Source organism: Amblyomma maculatum, chromosome 5 (genome assembly GCF_055883805.1).
Source record: "Amblyomma maculatum isolate TAMU_Amacu chromosome 5, ASM5588380v1, whole genome shotgun sequence".
NCBI classification, from domain to species: Eukaryota; Metazoa; Arthropoda; class Arachnida; order Ixodida; family Ixodidae; genus Amblyomma; species Amblyomma maculatum.
The window spans coordinates 105234846-105256523 of record NC_139348.1 but is presented as its reverse complement, the minus strand read 5'-3'; the positions used below and the strand labels follow the sequence as shown (position 1 = coordinate 105256523).

General features: G+C 46.2%; 1 protein-coding gene across 1 annotated transcript; it reads left to right on the top strand.

Moving 5' to 3' along the window:
• The first annotated feature begins 4304 nt into the window (after positions 1 to 4304).
• Positions 4305 to 17318, top strand: LOC146189115 (uncharacterized). The gene is made up of 4 exons (XM_084605180.1): positions 4305 to 4420; positions 11869 to 12048; positions 15276 to 15342; positions 17184 to 17318. The coding sequence occupies exons 1-4, from the start codon at positions 4305 to 4307 to the stop codon at positions 17316 to 17318; spliced, it is 498 nt and encodes a 165-aa protein (XP_084461306.1).
• The last annotated feature ends 4360 nt before the right edge of the window (positions 17319 to 21678 follow it).

Sequence of the window (21678 nt, the reverse complement as noted above, 5' to 3'; positions counted from 1 at the left end):
TAAGCGGTCGGAGCCGCGGCTGAGTTAGCAGGAGCTGCCAACTTGGGTCTTTCGTTTCACATGGGACGGTTATGTCAGAATCAGCCTGTTAGGACCCTGGCATTCACGTTACCCCTATAGGCCACTAAGGCACGTTCATACAGGTTGGTTAAAGCGGGGCTTTATACGTTGGCTGAGGAAGAAGAAAAAGAGAGGAAGAAGGAGGCTCGGTCACCCGCAGCTAATGCATTCGCTAAATATTTGGTTCAGCAGTGTTGAACTCTTCTAATTTTTTTTTTCCACGGGGATGGTATGTACCATGTTATCATCGAAGCTCGCGAGCAGCCTGACACCCACGACGAAGTCGTTTGTTCTCGGTGCAAGTGTCGTCTCCATATGTGTTGCCGATCTGACCTCGGTCTGAAGAGACTAGTGACAACGTATTGTCCATTCAAGCCGTTCCTGAACCCGCGACGATATTACGACCATGTTTGAGCAATATGATTACCAGTCTTCATAAGCTGAAGATTAGACAGCAATACTTATTGACTCTTCGTCGCAAGTATCCTAAAAGGCTACTGTGAAAGAATAAAAAATAATTATTATGGCTTTGCTTCCACGGGCTAGAACAGAGTTTCTTTCCAGTGCGCACTGATATGAGCCACATCGGTTCTGTGCTGAAAGCTTGCGTCATGGAAACGAATACACTGATCCGTTGAAGCCATCTCGAACATGCTGATCTCATTATAAGTTGTTTGGCTATCAGAACCATGCGTAGTTTAGTGGGTCAAATTTTTCTCACAAGAATTTTTTTACGTAGCGCACAGTTTGTGGTTGATGAAACGGTTTGCGGACTGCATACTGATGTTGTCATAAGGAAGGCGTCTTATACAGTTTGCTGCAAGCTTCAACGTTTTCTGTATTATAATAAGCATCATCACCATCAGCGGCAGCACAACTATACCCACTGCATGGTAAATGCCTCTCCGACTAATCAGTTTAGGCCGTGTTACCTGCCAACGACCACCTACCAACTACTTCCTGCCAGATGCATGCTTGTGATTTTTTGCCCAAAACACCGACAACCGAGACCGAATTTTCTGGACAGGCTGCCATGTCAAAAATTAAGACGGACACTAAAGCTCCGCCTTTAAGAGAATGATGTGACAGCCAGACGGCCCGGCTTTATCCATTGCGACACAAAGCAAACATGCGGCGCAGCCGCGTCCTCAGATTTCCTTATACCATCTTCAGAGATGAACGAAAACAGACACAAAGAAGAGAGAGGGAAACGCGCTTGAAGGCGGAGGTGAGTACAAGCTGCTTCATGACGCGGCGAGCGGCTCCTAGCCGAGATCCAGGGAGCACCGCGCGCTGAACGTCTGCTGTCCGGGAAGGCTGATGAGTGACTGATGCGAAGGGAGAGATGCCGAAGTTGAGGACGCGCGAGCGACACACGACTGCCCATTCCGGAGTAACACACGCTCGTGCAACGCTGCCCAGTGACGGCCATCACGCCCGCAACAGACACGCCCCTCTCTCACTGTCTTACTCACTCATTGGGTGCATCTATGCGGCCGCTCCTCCCTCTCAGTATTAAGTCGCATGATGCGGGCGTCTCCACTTTCCCTTCCTCCTCTTCAAGTCCACGGAGAGATGGATGTGCAGAGAGAGAGAGAGAGAGAGAGAGAGGCTTCTGCTGCAGCTGTGCGACCACTCCATCTCCTCAATGCTGAGCCGCGTGACTTGCGCGTCGCCACCTTGTCTTTCTCCACTTGCAAGTTCACGAAAAAAGAGAGAATGAGCGGCTTCGGACAGACATTGGTGAAATCCCTGATAGCGGTTAGTGCGCTACGCACTAAAAGTGATTAAGCGAGTAGAAAGTGCATGTACAGGGTCGTCCACTGCTAGCTATAACATATGGTGCACTGCTTTCAAAGCGACACTGCGTCCGACTCGGCCAATCAATAAAACTGAGTGGCAGGTCATGTAAAACACTGTGTCCGAGTCCCTCTGTGCTTGTATCATTTTGCTTTGATATTGGCTTCCGTCGCATGCTGCTTCGTTTTGAAAGCAGCGACCGTGCTATAGCTAGGCGCGGATGACCATGTACACGAGCGAGAGTCCACAAGAAGAGCCGTAGCGGGAGCCTTCGCATCATACCCCTAAAGGCGAAGCTAAGTGTCGTTTAAATTTCCCACACTGCGCATTTATCGCATGGGCTGCTGTATCTTTTAATGGGGATGGGCTAACGGGGCAGTGATCGATATTACTGATCACCTGGATCAATTGTGTGCGCTAAGTGTGACAAATTACACTTGTCGCAGCAGCTTTCATAAGGAAGCGCGGCCAACCTACATCTGAAAGTTCGACTGTTCAGTTTCCCGCTTGGCAACATATGTTTTACCTAGTTTCCTCATAAAATGAATAAATCTATTTCACTCCTGCCGGGGGTGTGCCCAGCATTATATCTGAATGAAATCCGGCTATACTCGGAAAATAAGTAAAATATCGAACACATATATCCTCCATCCAAAAATCTCATTTCCGAAGAGTAGTTCGTATACGTGCTGACAAATACACTATGGTAAAGAACCAAAATAAAAAAGGGGACATACGCCCTCATGCGGCTATTTTTCAAGTGAGCCAAACCAACGCATATATATGCAGCAGGCAATGATGAACGACCCTTAGGGGTCGTTGGCAATAAAAAAAGGAGACAAGTAAAAGTGCAATGGCATCGAATTCGGTATAATGTCGCAAGTAGCAAACCAATAAAAGTAATTTTAATTAATGTTTCTCCCCACTCTTTAAACAAATCTATGTTTCTCTATTTTGATCTCTTAATTTGCACTTTTTACGCCATATCAGCGCAAACACACCAATGCGGAGATTACTATACCCCGAGAAAAATATATGCTGTAACAGTTACCCAATCATGTCATGACACTGTGCTGATACGTAATAGCCATGACAAGGGTTAGTCGGGATACAAGCAAAGACTTGGCCTTTGTTATGTACCATTTTCTTTGATCTTGATCTTTGACCTTGACAGTGAAATTGCCTCTGGTCTAGCGTCGACGCCCAGGCAATGGTAAGTGCTGCAGTGTGACGCTTTAGTCGCGGAGCCTGTTGGTAGAAGCAGATAATTAATTGGTGACAAATGTGTGTCTCATTTCAGCCACCTACACGAAGTTGCGCGACGGAACAGCAAGGTTATGCAATACAGCTTTCATGAGATATTAAAACTTCAGCCAAAAATATTTTCTGTACTTTTTTTTTCTCTTACGTTACTTTTAAAATATAACCTGCAGAACTGAAGAGTTTCCTGGACGAAAAAGAAAACATCGCCGGAACTCTACCAGTTCTGTCAAACTGCTTTGCAACGTCTAAGCTGTGCGCATTCCATTTTCTGTCATGTTGACGTGAAAGAACTGCACAGCGGTATTGTCACAAACCCCCGTCTTTACGGTCAACAGAGGCGCGGAATCCCCTTTGCGGTTACCCGCCGCACCCCTACGGAGGTTTGGGGATACAGTTAAAAGTTAGGCCGGTCAACCCGTGAAGTACCTGTGTCGGTGTGTGATTTAGGAATAAGTTCAAGAAAGTTACTCTTTTCTTTTACAAACAATGTGATATTTACAGCTAGTAGTCCGAGTTACATTGCATAAAATATAATAAAAATAAAAAGAAACATCCCGGCACGATAGAAAAGACGACTCGTTGAATGACAAGAGGGAAAACCAACAATGAACAAACACTGCTCTAAAAGAAGACTATAAAGATAACAAAATAAGCATTCCAGATATAGTAAGTAGGGGCAAGAGTTACACAGGAAATACAGCGTAAAATACTAAGCCAGATCAAGGTTTAAACAAAGGCGAAAACAATATTCAATTAACCGACAGTCTGTAGCAAAAAAGAAATTCTCACGGCTTTCTTGTTCGATGAGGCGTCGTAGTCGAACACTAGATCGGTAGCGGCGGCCGTACAAGATGCGGAGAAACGATGAGTTGATGGCGGGCTCGGTGAAAAACAAAATACACTTTACCAGAGCGAGCGGCCGCCAGAGTGGTCAGGAAGAATGCATCTCCCCAGAGAGCACTGCCATGGGCGTGCTACGGTCTGCCTTTTTATACTCTCGGCTGGTTGCGCTGCGGCCCATCGTCAAGGACGCGCGCTGGCCGGTCGCTGCCCCGGAGAGTCATGTCGAAGCATGCTCGGAGGAGCGGGGAGGTCCCGTAACTTCCGCTCTATATGTGAGGCAGCTTGTGACAGATAATGTATATCGTTTGTTCTGCGCGAACAGACCAGACTCCAAGTCCATGGACTCCATCAAGCCAATGCTGAACAAGGCCTACAGCCAACACCGGGACATGCGGATAGCGAAGGCGCCAAGCCCCATAAAGCGATCCACTTTCGGCTCCAAAGTGAAAGCTAAGTGAGAAAACCGTCGATTTGTTTTATTGCCGTTTCGTCTACTTTTTAGGTACTTCCTCTTTCTGATGACCGAGGGGAGGACAAGAAGAAGAAGATGGCTACACATATGAAAGGGCACTGAACTAGAGTTCAGACGGAGTTGCAGTTCGCAAGCCGAGGCCGAACCAAGGTCTCGACAAGGAGACTTGTCTTTGTCTGCCAAGTCCCTTGTCGAAGCTTACCAAGATACTTTGTTGGGCGAGTTGGTACTTATTCATTAAAGCGCTTGTACTGTAGCTTTTTTTTTTATCTTGTCCTTTGTCTTCGTGTTCGCGCTGTTTATATTAAACCTTGTCGAAGCGTTGGCTGAGCTTGCGAACTGAGGCCCCGCCCCTTAACAACCCTTGTTCAGTGCTCTTTCATACTGCCTCTTTCTGAACCATTTCGGTTGAGGAAGGTAATGGTCTAGACCATAAGTAAAATACAACCGTACGAATTCAGTTTAATTGTTATTAGAGGAAGCCGGCGCACGAAGACTTGATGTATACGCTGAACAAACTTGCTGAAGTGGCCAGTGTAACGTATGAATAATTTCTTTTGCCCAATTTTGTCGTGCTATTGTACGTACTTCATGCTGTTTAGGGTTAGAAACTGGATACTAGCCTAACATGTACTCCCCTATAGCGAGCGACGAGGTCGCGGTAACACAGCAACACTGAAAACTCGCTACTTTGACACCGAGTCCCGTCGTTTTGCGTGCACTGTGCACTGTCGTGACGCTGGGGCTATGGCGACCCGGCCTTCACTTGGTAGCGTGCAGAGACTCCGGGTTGAAGAAGGACTGAATCTTCGAAGTTGGTAAAATATGTACAAGCAGGTTCACTGGCACTTTGAGAAAACGTATTTACAAGAATATTTACATGAAGAAGAAGGGTACATCAGCAAAATGACAAGCGTTAAGAGTTCATAGCGAGAAGCGACTGGATGAGCCGTTTACCCAGGGCCCAGAGCGACATTTCGTGCTCTGCAGCGTCCTTAAAACCCCCTATGTCCAGCCCCTCTCTGAAGATGCTGACCAACCAAATCCAGGGTACGCCCCTCAGGTATCGGCATCCAATCGAACACATCACTGCACTGATGGTCTGAAGCACTGACTGGTCCGGCATTCATTCGTTGGGCGTGATCACTTGTTGGCGGGAAAAGCTTGGGAACGGCGAGGAGAGGAGGTACATTTTCTATTCTTCAGCAAAGAAACCACAGGCTGGTTCTGACAAGGGGTTTTACTTCTCAGAAACCCGAGTGCACGTGGCGCCGCATAGGGCTCCCAACATTGTCCCTTTTCGACAATTGCAAATCTTTCCTGCATTCCCGGGAAATCACTTAATGGCCGTATGAGTCATGCTCCTTTCTTGTCCTGCACGTCAGCGGACATGTCACTCTGTCGTCTCCTTTGGATAGGAGGCATTCATCACTGGAGGATAGCACTTCTCGACTGGAAGGGTGAACAAAAGAAAGAAAGCACTTCCTGCTATTTCCCGCAGGGGGACGTTTCTTTGTGTTTTTCCAGACGTTCTCTTGACAGGGTCAATTTGGCATTTGCAGGTTGTCCACAAAGCAAAACAGGCTTACAAAACAGGATTCCTGGAAACAGGCTCACTTAGAGCCATTGGACCATCACCACATTTCCACAGCACTTATTCATGCCCACAGGCGAACAATAGAGCGCGCAAATGCGGATGCTTGGTCGTAACAGCCTCCTCCCCCGCCAGAAGAGTCTCGGAGGGCAGCAGTCCCAGCTGCTGCATGAAGAGACGACTTAATGGTCTGCACGTGAACGCTTGAAGCTCGCTGTTGCTTGTCGCGTTGTCTTGATTGTTGTAGGCCAAATTGCTCGAGCTGTCTGAAACTCAACCACATGTCGAAGCAAGCACTCGGCTCCCGTCTGAAGAGACCAGGTCAAAAGAAAACTGCCATTGTTGTTCGAGAAAAGCCCACTCTCAAGACGTTCAGGACCCACGTATTCCTAGAAAACCAAACGTGCTGCTTTACATAGTCACACATATACAAGCGCACGAAAAAAAAACAACAACCTGATTATCAATTTGGATACATGGTGAGGAACATCTCGGACCGCTTAGAAAGAGCGGCTAAGCGCGTCCGCATTCCCATTTAACTTCCCCTTTTTGTATCTTATTTCAAAATTGTACTGCTGTAAAATCAAGCTCCACCTAAGAAGGCGACTGTTCTTTGATGTCGCAGTTTGCAGCCAAGCCAGGGGACAATGGTCCGTCTCTACGGTGAATTTGGCCCCTCCAAGATAACACTGCAATTTTTGAATGGCCCATACAATGCAAGCGCACTCTTTCTCTGACGCGCAATAAGCCCTCTCTCTAGAACTCAGTTTTCTGCTCAAGTAGAGCACGGGGTGCTCATTACCGTCGTCATCTCTCTGGCAGAGAACAGCACCTAACCCTCGATCACTGGCATCACACTGGACCGTGAATTCTCGGTCATAGTCTGGAGCTCGCAATACCGGACGGCTAATCAGCACAGCCTTCAGGTTTACGAAGGAGGCTTCCTTTTGTTCGTCCCAGACTACATTTGTCGGTTCTGTCTTGCGGAGAGCGTCGGTCAGAGGGCTAGCCAAAGCTGAATAGTTAGGGATGTAGTGATTGTAGTACCCAGTCAGACCTAGGAATGCTCGAATTTCCGTCTTCGTGCTCGGCCGCGGGTAGTCTGCTACCGCAGAAATCTTAATCTCGCTGGGTTTCCTGAAACCTTGACCTACATTGTGACCCAAGTAGTCCACGGTCGCCCTTGCCAGGCAACATTTCTCGGCCTTTACGGTTAGTCCAGCTTGACGCAAAAGGCTCAGTACAGCTCTTAGATGTACCATATGGTCCGCCCATGAGTCGGAAAAAACCGCAATGTCATCTAAATAAGGCACCGCGAATGTTTCACACCCCTTTAAAACCCTATCCATGAGTCGGGAAAAACAAAATGGAGCATTTTTGAGCCCGAAACTCATCATTGTTGGCTGGTAGCTGCCCGTCGGAGTGACGAAAGCCGCGTATCTGCTGGCGCGTTCAGTGAGCGGTACTTGCCAGTATCCTCGAGTAAGGTCCAGCGTAGTCACATATGCCGCTCTACTGACCTGTTCTACTCTCTTCTCAATATTCGGAATAGGATACACCTGATCCCTGGTGAGAGAATTTAGCTTTCGGTAGTCTACCACAGGCCTAGGGTCTTTACCTGGAGCTTCTACTAAGATCATAGGCGAAGCATAATCGCTTTCCGAGGGTTTTATTACTCCCAATTCCAGCATGCGAGTTACTTCCCTATCCAGAATTTCTCTTTGCCTTGGAGAGAATCGGTAGCACCTTGTTCGCACTGGCACGTCTGAAGTCAGCTCAATATCGTGCTCAGTCAAATCAGTCCTGCCTGGCCTGTCCACGAAGCAGGCCTCAAACTCTGTTATTATTTCGCCCAGATCGGACAGCTGGGATTTCTTTAGTTCTCCTCTCTGCTCCGTCTTTCTGAGAAGCTCCTGAGCGTTGCTTCCTTTTCCGCTGAGGCAAATCAAGTTGTCCCCCATCTCCTGTATCTTGGGACCATTGGCTTGCTCCATAGCTAAGTCCTCTGGGGTTCCACTTAAAAGTATCGTGAGATTACTAGACACTGGCGGCAAGAGGTTACACTCAAGAACGTCCTCATTCTGCGTCTCATCAAGCTCACTTTCAAGTTGACTTATCTGAGATGCCTCGCTCTCAAAGTTTTCTGACCCGCTATCTTCCGCATCGACCACTGTTTTAACTGCCGTTTCCTCCGCTGTGGATTTTTCTGGAATGAGCAGTGTAGCTAGTTCTCGCGCCTTTGAACGTGTTGAGGCTTGCACAACTCTGTCTCCGAAAAGGATGCCCCTCTTTCGCAGTAGCATGTCCGATTTGTTGGAGAACAAATACGGATAGCACTTAGGAAGCTTTCCTGAAACGGCAGCCTCGGTTGTTAATTCGCCGAAAGGGCCCTCGATGACCACGTTCGCGATCGGCAAGCACACACTCTGTTCCTCAACTACCTGTCGGATCCATGCACACTGTCCTGTATAGTCGGAAGGCGACACATACGCCGGATGGACAACATCCATCGTTGCGGCCGAATCGCGCAGTACCTTGCAAGGCTTCCCGTTGACTACTAGGTCATGCAGGTAGGGTTCCAAAAGCTGCATATTTTCATCGCAGGCACTGACATACGAGAAAGCAATCTTTTCTTTCCGGCAGTTCACGGCAATGTGACCCTGCTCATTACACCTAAAGCATGTGAGCGGCTTCCTAGCCCCAAGCTTGTTCTTTGTGTTCGGCGCGCTGGTCACTACCCCACTTTTTTCACTGCCGTCCTTTCTAGGGCGTTTGCCCGAAGAAGCCTTCCTTTCTTCGTTTGCAAATCTAGCAAAGTGCCTTTTCTGACGGTTATTCACACTCAACTTGGGATTGCGGGGCCTATCCACTACTGGGTTGCTGAATTGTCGGCGCGAAGCGTACTCCTCAATGAGTTCGGCAGCTTCAGTTGCCGACTTAATGTCGCCTCGGTCCTGTAACCAATTTCTTTCTTTTTCTGGGAGGCAGTTATAAAACTGCTCCAAAAGAATTCGCTCGACTACAGCGTCCCTATCACTGTAGGAATCTGTGGTCTTTAGCCACTCGCCCAAATTTACTCTTAAATTGTACAGGAATTCAGGGTAACTCTCGTCCCTGGACTTAGTAGCGTTCCGAAAACGTTGTCTGAACGCCTCGGCGCTAAGCCTATACTTTCTCAGAAGGCAAGCTTTGACCTTCTCGTAGTTGTCCGCGTCCTCCTTGCTTAGCCGCGCGACAACCTCCGCTGCCTCGCAGGGCAGAACCGTCAATAATCTCTGAGACCAAGTGTCTCGCTGGAAGGACAGTTTTTCGCAGGTTCGCTCAAAGTTAGCCAGATACAGACCGATATCCCCTGTTATCACATATGGCTGCATGTACTTTGACATCTTGAAATCTGCCTCCTTGTTGAGAAGAGGTACCGCTAGCTGGGGACAATTGCCCGACCTCTTGCTCAACTCTAGTTCTAATTTCCGGAGCTCAATTTCTTGGTCCAGCTTTTTTGCTTCTCTTTCACGCTTCTTTTCCTCTTTTTCCCACTCACGTTCGCGCTCCCTTTCCTCTTTTTCCCTCTCAAGTTCACGCTCACGCCTCTTTTCCTCTTTTTCCCGCTCTTTCTGCTGTCTGAGCTGCTCCTTTTTTTGACCGATGAGGTTCCATGCTTCACTGAGCTCCTCATCATCGGTTCCCAGATCAGTGATTGCCTTTATAATCAAGGGTTTTCGTGCCAAACCACTTGTATCAATTCCCAATTCCTCACACAATTGCAACAGTTCCGGTTTCTGCAGCTTTTGTAGGTCCATGATCGCTCCGAGTGTCGGCTACTTCCAAAACAACAGTGCAAACTACCAAACCTAAAGGCGTTTCAACACTTTTTACCAGTTCTAAAATCTAACCCTGTTCTAGAACCTGGTCCACATCAGAAGAAAAGCCAAGCACTCACCCACACATGCGATCGATGTTCCGAGCTGCTTTCTTGTTGGCCGATTGTTGCTCCTGCTTGTTGCTTGAGATGCCACCTCCGATCACTAGATGTTGTGGCTTGCAGATTCTGATCCACCTCCAATCACCAGATGTTGTGGCTTGTAGATTCAGATCCCACCTCCAGTCATCAGATGTTGTGGCTTGTAGATTCAGATCCACCTCCAATCACCAGATGTTGTGGCTTGTAGATTCAGATCCCCCCTCCAGTCATCAGATGTTGTGGCTTGTAGATTCAGATCCCAACGCTGGACACCAGTTGTCGTGACGCTGGGGCTATGGCGACCCGGCCTTCACTTGGTAGCGTGCAGAGACTCCGGGTTGAAGAAGGACTGAATCTTCGAAGTTGGTAAAATATGTACAAGCAGGTTCACTGGCACTTTGAGAAAACGTATTTACAAGAATATTTACATGAAGAAGAAGGGTACATCAGCAAAATGACAAGCGTTAAGAGTTCATAGCGAGAAGCGACTGGATGAGCCGTTTACCCAGGGCCCAGAGCGACATTTCGTGCTCTGCAGCGTCCTTAAAACCCCCTATGTCCAGCCCCTCTCTGAAGATGCTGACCAACCAAATCCAGGGCACGCCCCTCAGGTATCGGCATCCAATCGAACACATCACTGCACTGATGGTCTGAAGCACTGACTGGTCCGGCATTCATTCGTTGGGCGTGATCACTTGTTGGCGGGAAAAGCTTGGGAACGGCGAGGAGAGGAGGTACATTTTCTATTCTTCAGCAAAGAAACCACAGGCTGGTTCTGACAAGGGGTTTTACTTCTCAGAAACCCGAGTGCACGTGGCGCCGCATAGGGCTCCCAACATTGTCCCTTTTCGACAATTGCAAATCTTTCCTGCATTCCCGGGAAATCACTTAATGGCCGTATGAGTCATGCTCCTTTCTTGTCCTGCACGTCAGCGGACATGTCACTCTGTTGTCTCCTTTGGATAGGAGGCATTCATCACTGGAGGATAGCACTTCTCGACTGGAAGGGTGAACAAAAGAAAGAAAGCACTTCCTGCTATTTCCCGCAGGGGGACGTTTCTTTGTGTTTTTCCAGACGTTCTCTTGACAGGGTCAATTTGGCATTTGCAGGTTGTCCACAAAGCAAAACAGGCTTACAAAACAGGATTCCTGGAAACAGGCTCACTTAGAGCCATTGGACCATCACCACATTTCCACAGCACTTATTCATGCCCACAGGCGAACAATAGAGCGCGCAAATGCGGATGCTTGGTCGTAACAGCACCAGCGGCAACGACAGGCGTCGTCGTCACGCGACGCATCACCAAGGATTTTCGCCTCATGCGGTTACCGCTAAAAGGCTCTTGGTGTTAAACCCGCATATTTTGAATATACAAAGGCTGCATGGGCATAATAAAAAGCTTTCAAGCACAGTTGATTCTTGCTTTTTTAACTGAGAAAGCCTAATTATGAACGCCCAAGCTGTATATAAGGGTATGAAGGAATTGTAACTGTGCTATGTGTCCGAAATTAACTACATTTCGCACAAAACTTCGTGCGAAATATTAGCGACTAGAAGAGCAAACTGATCTCCGCTGAGTAATGCGTTGAACACAGTAAGCTTTCCTTGTTCTTTGCTGAACCCAAGCACCAGCAGAAAAATCTGAAACCTACAGACTATGTGGCTACCTGGGCTAATACAGCCAGTCGAACCTGCCCGTGGTCACGTGATCGGCGCTGATCAAGCGATGGTGCGTGATCGTGGCGTGACTGGTCGCATGGCTCCCGATAGCAGCCTTTGCTGTGAAAGGGTATAAGAAGGCACGGTAGAGCAATACATGTGTTTAGTACCGTGACCAATGCTGAAACTGCTCGATTGCACTTTGAATGGGGCAGGCTGCTTGACCCGCTGTTCCTGATCCGGCTCCTCATCACGGTGGCTTGCGTCGCTGGCTTCACGTACCAGGCGACCGACTTCTTCATCATGTACTTCAAGTTTCCCACCACCACCAACATCCGCGTCGAGTCCATGAAGGACCTCGTCTTCCCCGCCTTCACCGTCTGCCTGAGCAACTGGCAAGAAGTTTTTTTTTTTGTCTTTTTTGTGTCTTTAGTATATACTAGATATCGCATGTGGAATTCTTCACATTGCTTCTTGCTCTTGAGTATACACAAACCCACATTGATGTTGTGCTTATGAATAAAACATACAGTTGATAGGAAAAGTTTACAGGGTGAAATATTATCCTAAATTTTAAAGTTATGTTGCTCAAACTTTATTGGTGCGCTTCCTCGCAACGCAGTCTTGATCCCTTGATCCCAGCAGATGAAGCATGCAAGCCTCCTTGTAACTGCAGGAGTCTTAAGCACTTGTGCGGCTTGCTCCGTGGCACTCAAGTAGTTTCCTCTGCATTTCCGCATTCCTGAAATTATATTCTTCAGACTTTACGGTACAAAACTACTACGAAGAAAGTAAAAGGAGTAAATCTCTGTCCGCTCCTTTCCCTGGTAGATGCGAATAGCGATTTCAGCAAATTACAGTTAGTGTTAAAAAGCGGCTAAATTATAGTCTTGCTTGACATTCGTTCATTCGTACACACATATGTATAGCAGGCGTAAACCAATTAGTGGCACTGATAAAATTGTCCCGAATGACAAGTGACATTTCCGCAGCCAAAGAGGAAGAACAAAAAACAAAAGGGAGAGTGGCTACAATATTAGCTACCCGCGTCCAGGGGAGCGGGCCGTTGGAGACTCCCCTAATATCCTCTGGGATGTAGCTTGGCTAAACGAAATGAATTGAGTTGCTAGGAAGGGGTGATGGGAATTAGATACAATCGGAAACTACCGTGTTATTTTAGGGACCCCTCGACATCAAGAGCTCCGCTTTATCCAATATGTATGTACGCTCGCCTGCATGGCCTTGAAGCATCGTTTCTGACTTTTGATAGAAAAGTTAAAGAGAGTTCGGTTCCCATTTTATCCTCCCCTCTCAAAGGATACAGACAGAATATTTCGGGACTGGATTTAATACTTACGGTCTAACATAGGGCCAGTACATTATCAACATTGTATCGATGTTGGGCCACTAGTTTGTGCCGCCTGGGGAACTACACTAGTAGCCACTTCCTGCCAGCTCAGCCGGGCCTTGAGATTTCACGTCCCAGAATTTGCCCGTCAATCTATTACTACGCGGCTATGTGACTGCCTGCCAACTACCACCTGCCAGTGATATTCCCGCGATTTCTCGCTCACAACCTCGTGGTCTAGAACGCCAACTGCAGATTTTCACGCGATAATTAAAAGACGCCGCTGTTCAAAATGGAAAGTCGGCTTTGTCGGCGTTAAGAGCGAAAAATTCCGGGCATGCCTCTGGTAAGAGGTAGTTGGCAAACGACATAGGCGGAAACTCCGCGAATTGTACGGCGTCACTAGATCACGTCACATGGCAGGAGCTGCCAACTTGAGCAGCTGCTTTGAGATGGTAATGTGAGGTGGCGACCGCATCCACCGGGACCCTCTGACTCCGTGTAAGGCACGCTAAATGTCAGCCAGTACTACTTTTTAAGTAAGGCTTTATATCATTAAGATGGTCTTTCATAAAATGTGTTAGTTTACATTTCCATGATATAGAGTGTGAAAGGCCACTGGCCAAGGGCTGAGGGGGAGTCTCAGTATGCAATCCGAACCAGCGTTTCGACTAGGGGACGTCTCTGTCTGGGACTTGTTTCCGTTCTACCCATGATATTGATTACGTGTGAGATGATAGATTAGCGAGTAAAATTCATGTGCAGGGTTGAAGGTGCGAAAAGGGAGCCGCACACGAGAGCCATGAACCCTGTCGCGCCATCGCCTTAAGGATGGAACTTAAATGGTTCATGAAAGCTATCTACTATAACTAAAAACATGCATTAGCAATAGATATCCCTTCAGTCCTCTCCGCAACGCAGACATTTTCAAACTAGCTTTTAGCACCGACCATACGGGCGACCGAAAATGATGCTCCTATCTCCGATCTCAACTCAACCCCTGCCGGCGCGGCGAGCAAGACAAAACGAAGTAAACAAGACGCGATGGCATCCCACCACGTCCTTTCTCTAGGCAGCACCCAATACTGGCCAAATATTGGCATATGTTAGTACTATAGTGCTCCTATGTAGGACCGGACATTGCCGACAAATTCCCAACATTGGGTTTATGGTTTGTGCTGCCTGGATCCCCGTCCGCGTAACTTGGGAACGTCCAATGAGCGGACGCGCTCAGCAAGTCCCGGCGACGTCATTTGAGAGGTTTATCGATTGCGAGTGGTCGCCAGGCGCACTTTGTAAAAATTATCTGTAAATTATTTTCTCCGTGCAAAGCTATACAAATTTGACTCGAATACTTACAAAAAGCAAGCCTATAGATTTCTCGCTTTAGAATATTACCGCAAGTAGTGTTTCAGGGCCACTTTAATTGTCCCTCTCCTTCTCCTCCCAATGTTTTATTTCTTAACCTTGATTGGAAGCCAAACAATTAGATTTATTTTTGTCGCCTGTTCTATTTTCTGCCGCAAGCTGATTTTTACTTGAATAGTAGGTAAATTCTGAATAGAAAGCGAAATGGTATGACAACCTTGAAGACGCTGTCCAATGATCGGCTGCGTAAACATTTCGATTCGAAAGCAGATAACTAGTAGCGCCTCATCGAGGTACGTTTTTGGTTGGCTCCCTGCTATAGTGTTATCTGTTACGCCTTGTTCCACTTGCCTCTTTTCGGAGGCTAGACAACGGCTGTTGCGAGGCCAACCTTATGGATGCCATCGAGTATTGCCAGCGCCGAGAGATATTCGAGAGATGTAGTTGGCAGGGCTTTCGCCTTAAAATAGTGTTCATTGAAGGAACTGGCGCTTAATACAATTTTATGGTTGTTACAGGAAGAAAACGTGAAATGAAAGACAAGTAAAAAAAAAGATATATTTGCATCGTTATTTTCACTGCAACAGAAAAATCAAATAAAAATAAAAAACGCTGTGTAACAGCAAATTTCGGTCAATTTATAAAATATTTCTATCAGTTGTAAACAGAAAGAAACTTAAAATCACAAAAAAATATAAAAAAACAGAAAACAGCAAAACAGAAAATTTCTGGTAGGATAGCTGCCAGAAAATTTATTTTTAAACAAAGTTTTTTTACATTGTATGCTTCCCCTCTCATATATTCGTTGATTAGGCAGCCAGACTACGCATCCTGGTTATTGCAGTTGCCAGCCAGCTTGGTATACGCTGTTACGTGCCTGTACAACAACACTTTGTGTTACCGCAGGATCGACATGAGAAAAATCTGCGCTGACGAGAAACTGAAGCAGTACTGCGCTGGGAACGAGACATCGGTGAGTGGATCGCAGCACAGAGTATGATGATGCGTGCTATCCCATTCAAACCACTCACGTGGAGAGCACACGTGGCCTCAGGTGAGCATACGAGGGGGTACCCAAAAGAAACCGAACTAACTTTTTGGTGGGCAGCGCTTTCGTGGTACCGTGTTTTGCCGCTATGAGCGCATATAGTGAACATTCTAGATTCAGTCAGCCGAGTGGTGCCGCTGAAGTTCAAACGTACTAGCTTCGGCAGAGTTTATAGTGACAACTGTTTTCCGTGAGCGTCGTTTCTGCAATGGCTGATTTTCGTGAACAGCGTGTGGCGGTGAAATGTGCTTTCTGCTCGGAAAAAATGGAACAGAAACTCTTGAAATGTTAACAACGGCGTACAAGGATGATGATATGGGGAAAACTCAAGTGTTTGAGTGGTTCTCCCGTTTCAAAATGGGTGATATGACAATTGATGACCAACATCGTTCTGGTCGTCCTTCCACGGCCCGAACACACGAAAATGTTGAAAAAATTTGTGCAGTCATCAATATTTGACCAAAAATGGTATGACCCCTGTTCCTCACCCCCCATACTCACCGGACCTTGCCCGGTGTGACTTTCTTTGTTTCCCGGAATGAAAAAAAATATATGAAAGCAACGCGTTTTGCTGATGTTGCTGAGACAAAGAAAAAAACGACGCAGGCGCTATCAAGCATCACAAAAGATGAATTTAAACAATTTTTTGAAAAGTGGAATGAAAGTTCGAACAATTCTATTAGTGAAAGTGGAGAGTACTTTAAAGGAGATTGAAGCTTGTTTGGGCTTCAAATGTGAATAAATAGGTTAAAAAGGAAATAAGTTTGGTTTCTTTTGGGTGCTCCCTCGTATGCCAAAATCTTCGTTTGTCGTCATCTGAGAATGGACCTAAAGCAACATTTTTGGTGTCCTTCAGCTGGTGGAGCTGTATCTACAGCGATTATTCCAATACGTCAGACGAGGCGGTGGCCCATCACAACTCGTTTATGTAACTCCAGCTGCAATCTGATCGCTTGTGTGGCTTTATCCAATCGCAAAGAGCATAGAAGGAAGGTGGCGAGCTTGTTATCGTACGCACTTATTTGGAGAAGCTACGTAGAAACTTTGGGTGCTTTGAGTAAGGCGAACTTACCACAGTTGCATAGGGCGTAAGGTGCAGATTAGATCGAGTGAGGGCGGCCCGGTGCATCTATACGCTTATTTTCAAAGCATATGCAACAGGCTTGTGCACATGACAAAGCCAATGGCTTGAACAATAAGTAATGGTAACGCGGCACCATTTATACACGGCACCTCAACGGTAGCCTGAGGGGCCGCATCCGATGAGACCAGTAATGATATGCGTTCTGCTGTCCGCTTGCCGTCACCTCTTCGCTGTCTCCGCGAGCGTAAATGGCGGCGCCGCAAAATAAATAAAATAAAAATGTGGTGATTGTAGAGCTCCCAGGACGTCTACATGCTCCTAGGCTAAAAGAGAAGGAACCAATCATGAAAAGCTCTTGAGTGGATCATCTGAACACATTCTTGGGTTATGTGGAGCCTCATCACCAATGAAGAACATGGGAAAGCTCCTTAATCATCAGCTGAAAGGCGGGTTGCAAAAGCATCACACATGCTTTGGTAGAAAAACTGCGCCACAAGTAGACTAACTTCCAGTAGTCGCCTCTAATATGGCAGCTATTGCAAGATCTCTGTGTCCTCGTCCTTGTATGTGTAGTGCTGCAGAAATCAAATACTAGGCTCAAAACTTAACGTTGTTCCTTACCTTTTTTTGTAACCAATAGCTTCGAAGAAATTAATGTAATAATGTATTACTCCTTTCGAAGGCCGGCTCCATCGTGGAGGCCATCAGAGAGCACAAGAACCTATCATCGCTGTCTTTCGACACTGGTGACGTCATCAAGAGTTGCAACATGAAGCCTACCAGCGGATGTGATCCATTCGACTGCCAGAACGAGTGAGTAGGCTACAATGCAGACTGCGCCAGACGTGACCTCTATATTGTTCCCAGCTCTGATGGATATTTTCAACTAGATGACAGCTTTCATTCCAAACTGCAATGTGAGCAAGTAAAGCTGAAAGGTCGCCGAATACTGCTTCAAATTATACCCTGCGTGCATGGGGTTGTTACCTAATCCGAAATGTGCAGTGAAAACGGATCCAACACTAAACTCACATTGCCTTCTCATTTCAGTCATTGATGACACCAGTCATTATGATTACTTAATTCTCTGAACAAAAACATGGTAGTAGCGATAAATTCCGCATGACGTGTTTCTAAGCTGGTGCCATCACGCCACATCGATTACACAAGTCACCACGATTACAGGAGAATAAAGCTGTCCTTACCTAGTCACAGCCAGTGACATATATATGCCTGGCCTACTCCTCTCCTGATGGTCCTTCTGTACCGTACCTTGAAACTACGCGCGGCAGCGGAAGGCGCGATTATCAGCTGCAAAGCTGTGTCATGTGTTACGCCGTTGCTTCATGACCAGGAGAAAAAATTACGAGGGACTTTAGCTACTTAAGTAGTGAAAGGCGAAAGCATGAGTGCCCTATTCTGCTAAGCAACTATAGCTAATTAGTAATATTTATTATTAATTAATATTAATCACTTATTAGCAGCAATTGCTTAGGTACAAATAATTAGTTATTTTAACAATTAATTCATTGGTCATCACATAAGCAATAGATAAATAACTATTCAATTATATTGATATATTCATTAGTCATCAATTAGTAATTGATCATTGATTGACATGTGGACATATAAGGCACGCATTCGCGCATACTGTGGTGGCGCTCTGTGATTGGTCGAGACCTCTATGAGGTCATCTCGCCTCGGCCAATCAGAGCCGCCGCAAAAGCGGGACACATTTTGTCCACGATAGTATGAGCCATTAAAGGCTTTCGCCTTAAAAGTATAAAGCGATAGCTTATACAGCTCGTTCAGTCAAAAGCCGTCGGAGTTGTAGTAGTAGTTTGTTTGTTTGTGTGTTTGTGCGGTTTAACGTCCCAAAGCGACTCAGGCTATGAGAGACGCCGTAGTGGAGGACTCCATAAATTTCGACCACCTGGTGTTCTTTAACGTACACTGACATCGCACAGCACACGGGCGCCTTACTTTTCGCCTCCACCGAAAAGCGGCCGCCGAGGCCGGGATTCGTTCCTGCGCCCTTGGGAACAGCAGTCGAGCGCCGTAACCACTGCGCCACCCCGGCGGGCGTAGTAGTAGTAGTAGCAGTTGTCGGCACCGCCTGTCGGAAATAATCGGGGGCTGCCTAGAAAATCGCATCATGATAGCTGATGGTTGATTAGTGTGATAGGCGATGAATAGTTAGTGAAATAATTGTTATCATTTACTAATTAAATATACAACTGATTAAATAAATATTTGATTAGGTGATGAATTAAATAAATGAAAAATAAAAATAATGAGAAAAAGGGGATTGCAGGTGCCAAAATGCTCAGAAATAAAAGAAACTGCTTGATGATGCTAACAAAATGTTAAATTGATTATTAATACGAAAGCATTACTTTGCTATGTTCACAAATTTCTGTCCGCAGATCGTGTCCGCAAAGTCGTGTCCGCAGCAATTGCGAGTATTTGAGAAGCGGTAGAGGTTAATGAGTGGTGTCAATCGATGGAGGGTGACGTAATGTTGTTGCCGAAAAAATAATTAGGCCAATAAGCTCGTTAGGTATTAAATTAAAATAACTGGTTCACAGGAAAGGAAAGGCGCAGTATCTGCCACACTTGTTCTGTGGACACCTGCCGTGCGTAAGGGCAGGGAGGAAGTTGGGAGTGGAAGCGGAAAGAGAGAAAGGGGTACCGTAGTGGATATGACGTTAAGGAAGTGACGTCACGCAACCGGAAGTAGAGCCGAAAAAAGGGCACAGGAAGGGATTGACGCGTAATTTGAAAGTACCAAACAATAAAATGGGCAAACAAGAAGTGAATTAAGCAACTAGAAGCAACCAGAAGCAACCAACAGCAGCATCCGTGCTTTCGCATTACTCCAATGCAGATTCTGCAGTGCTCTTCAATTTTTAGTTGAAATAATTGAAAAATGAAAGATTAAAAAGGGGCTTCAAAGTTGTCAAATTGCTCAGAATGAAATCCAATACTTGATAATGCTAAGAAATAAAGTGTGTAATTTATCACCTAATTATAAATTGAAAAAATTCAACATTGAAAGCATGAAATAAAATGAAACATGGTAAAATATGTCAAAATCCTCACAAAGGAAAATTTGTTTTCTGGTGCTAACGCTTGGTGTAGAAAACATGGAAAGCAAAAAGTTTAAAATATAAAAAAGTGAAAAAATTTCGTCCGTGCGCGCTATTTTCTCATACCCTTAACCAACGTTACTAGAACAAACCCCTTAACGGTGGTGTCTCGTGGCGTATGCAGATGGTTTTGGTTGGTTGTACAACTTTTAATTCCATCGGAAACGGGGAGTCGTGCGCCCGCGGATTAGAGGCTGGCAGGTAGCCCTTGGCTTGTTGCGGCCTCTTCCGCCAGATGGACGGTGCGGTGCTGGATCGCAGGGTCCGCGCTTTGCAGCAGGGTATCCCAGGCTTCTCTACTTGTAATATTTTGCCCTCTACCTGGAGATTGTGGGCACTCCCAAATTATGTGGTCGAGGGTCCCTCTCGCCCCACAGTGTTTGCAGAGATCATTGTCCCTAAAGTCTGGTAGCGCGTGAAACGCCCAGACCGGGTTCATGAACGTATTAGTTTGTAGCCGCCTCCACGCGACAGCTTCTCTATTATTTAGTCTAACATCTGGCTGGGGCACCAGTCTACGTCCCAATTTATAATGGTCGATGATTTACCCGTAATTTTGCAAACGCTCGTCGTATGCCCAGTGTTCGGGGGGCTCGACGGCTACCCGGAAGTAGAGAGCTCGGGCTAGCTCGTGAGCCGCCTCGTTACCAGGGACGGCAGCGTGAGCGGGTGTTCAAATTAACTGAATTTTCCTATTTATCGTTCTTTGGGTGACGATTTTGGCCACCTCCGGCGATATCCTCCCCTTCCCAAAATTTTGAATGGCAGTTTTGCTGTCGCTAATTATGAGCTTGGCTTCTGTTCCTACACAAGGAGTGCATTTTTCTGAACGCGCACTTGGAAGCATCAAATTTCACGAAGCGGCGTCCGAGGTTACCAGTTACTTCATCGCGCGGTAGGCAATAAGAGGAAAAAAATTATAAAAATGACGAAATATCGTCCGTGTGGGAGAAGAAAAGCTAAATGTAATAAAAATTTAAATAAAATGAGAGAACATAGTCCGGCTGTGTGAAACGCTGTCGAGTCGTATCTGCTTAAGGGTCCTCACGATTTTTCTGGTGTGAAAGCATTATTTACTCCACGGGGTAACTAAGAAAATCAGGAGGTATGCCTGAAGCCTCGACCTCTGATCGTTGATAGCATACTCTGGTTGGTGATAGTTGGCAGGTGACATGGACTCTATAGATTGGTCGGGGTTTTTTGTGGCGTCATTTTTCTAAAAGGTACTTGTATCTGAATTTTCTTAGTGTGTGGAAAGTGATCAGTGACGTATGCGCAATATGGTTTGTCTGAAAAAAAAAAGCTTGTGTAATGATGTGGGCAAATTCGGTCGGTAATTGAGTGAATGGTTAGACCGGTCTTTCGTGGCGGCTGTTGGAGGCTGATATACGATGCGCTAAGTCGCGTAAAAAACAGTGGGCAAGAAGACAGCGACAACGCCATGTAGTACGTATAACATCTACCAAAATAAATTACGCAAAAGAAGAGCTTTAGAACGTTATGCTAGGTTTAACCATGTTAAAATACTGCAATTTTTAGAACCCGAATGTTTGTCATTACGGTGACGCGAACGTTTGTGAAAAATGGGTTAATATGAAATACCAGTACTATTCGTATGTACCGATTCCTCATGTGTTTTAAGGCGAAAGCCTCTATTGACTCATGCTGCCGTGGACAAAATGGCTTTCGCCTTAATATGAATATAGGAATTAGAGAGATGCCCGAGCTCGTGTTTCCTCTTGGACGTAGAGTGGTTTGATTGGTCGTCGCTGACGGAACTCGTGTAGATGCACGAAACGTCTTTTATAAAGTCTATGATCCCATAAGTGTTTTCTACTCTATTAGCATGCATGAAAACCAGCGCCCAGTTTTTACCAGTGCTTAAGGCAACGAATTCGAATTGTATCAGCATCGTTCGATTTGCGTGAATGTTACTTTACACTCTTTATGTGCTACTAATTATTTTGGAAGCACACCAATGACGTATAAATATGCGGAATAGTTTGCGACTTAGACATCAGCGTTACC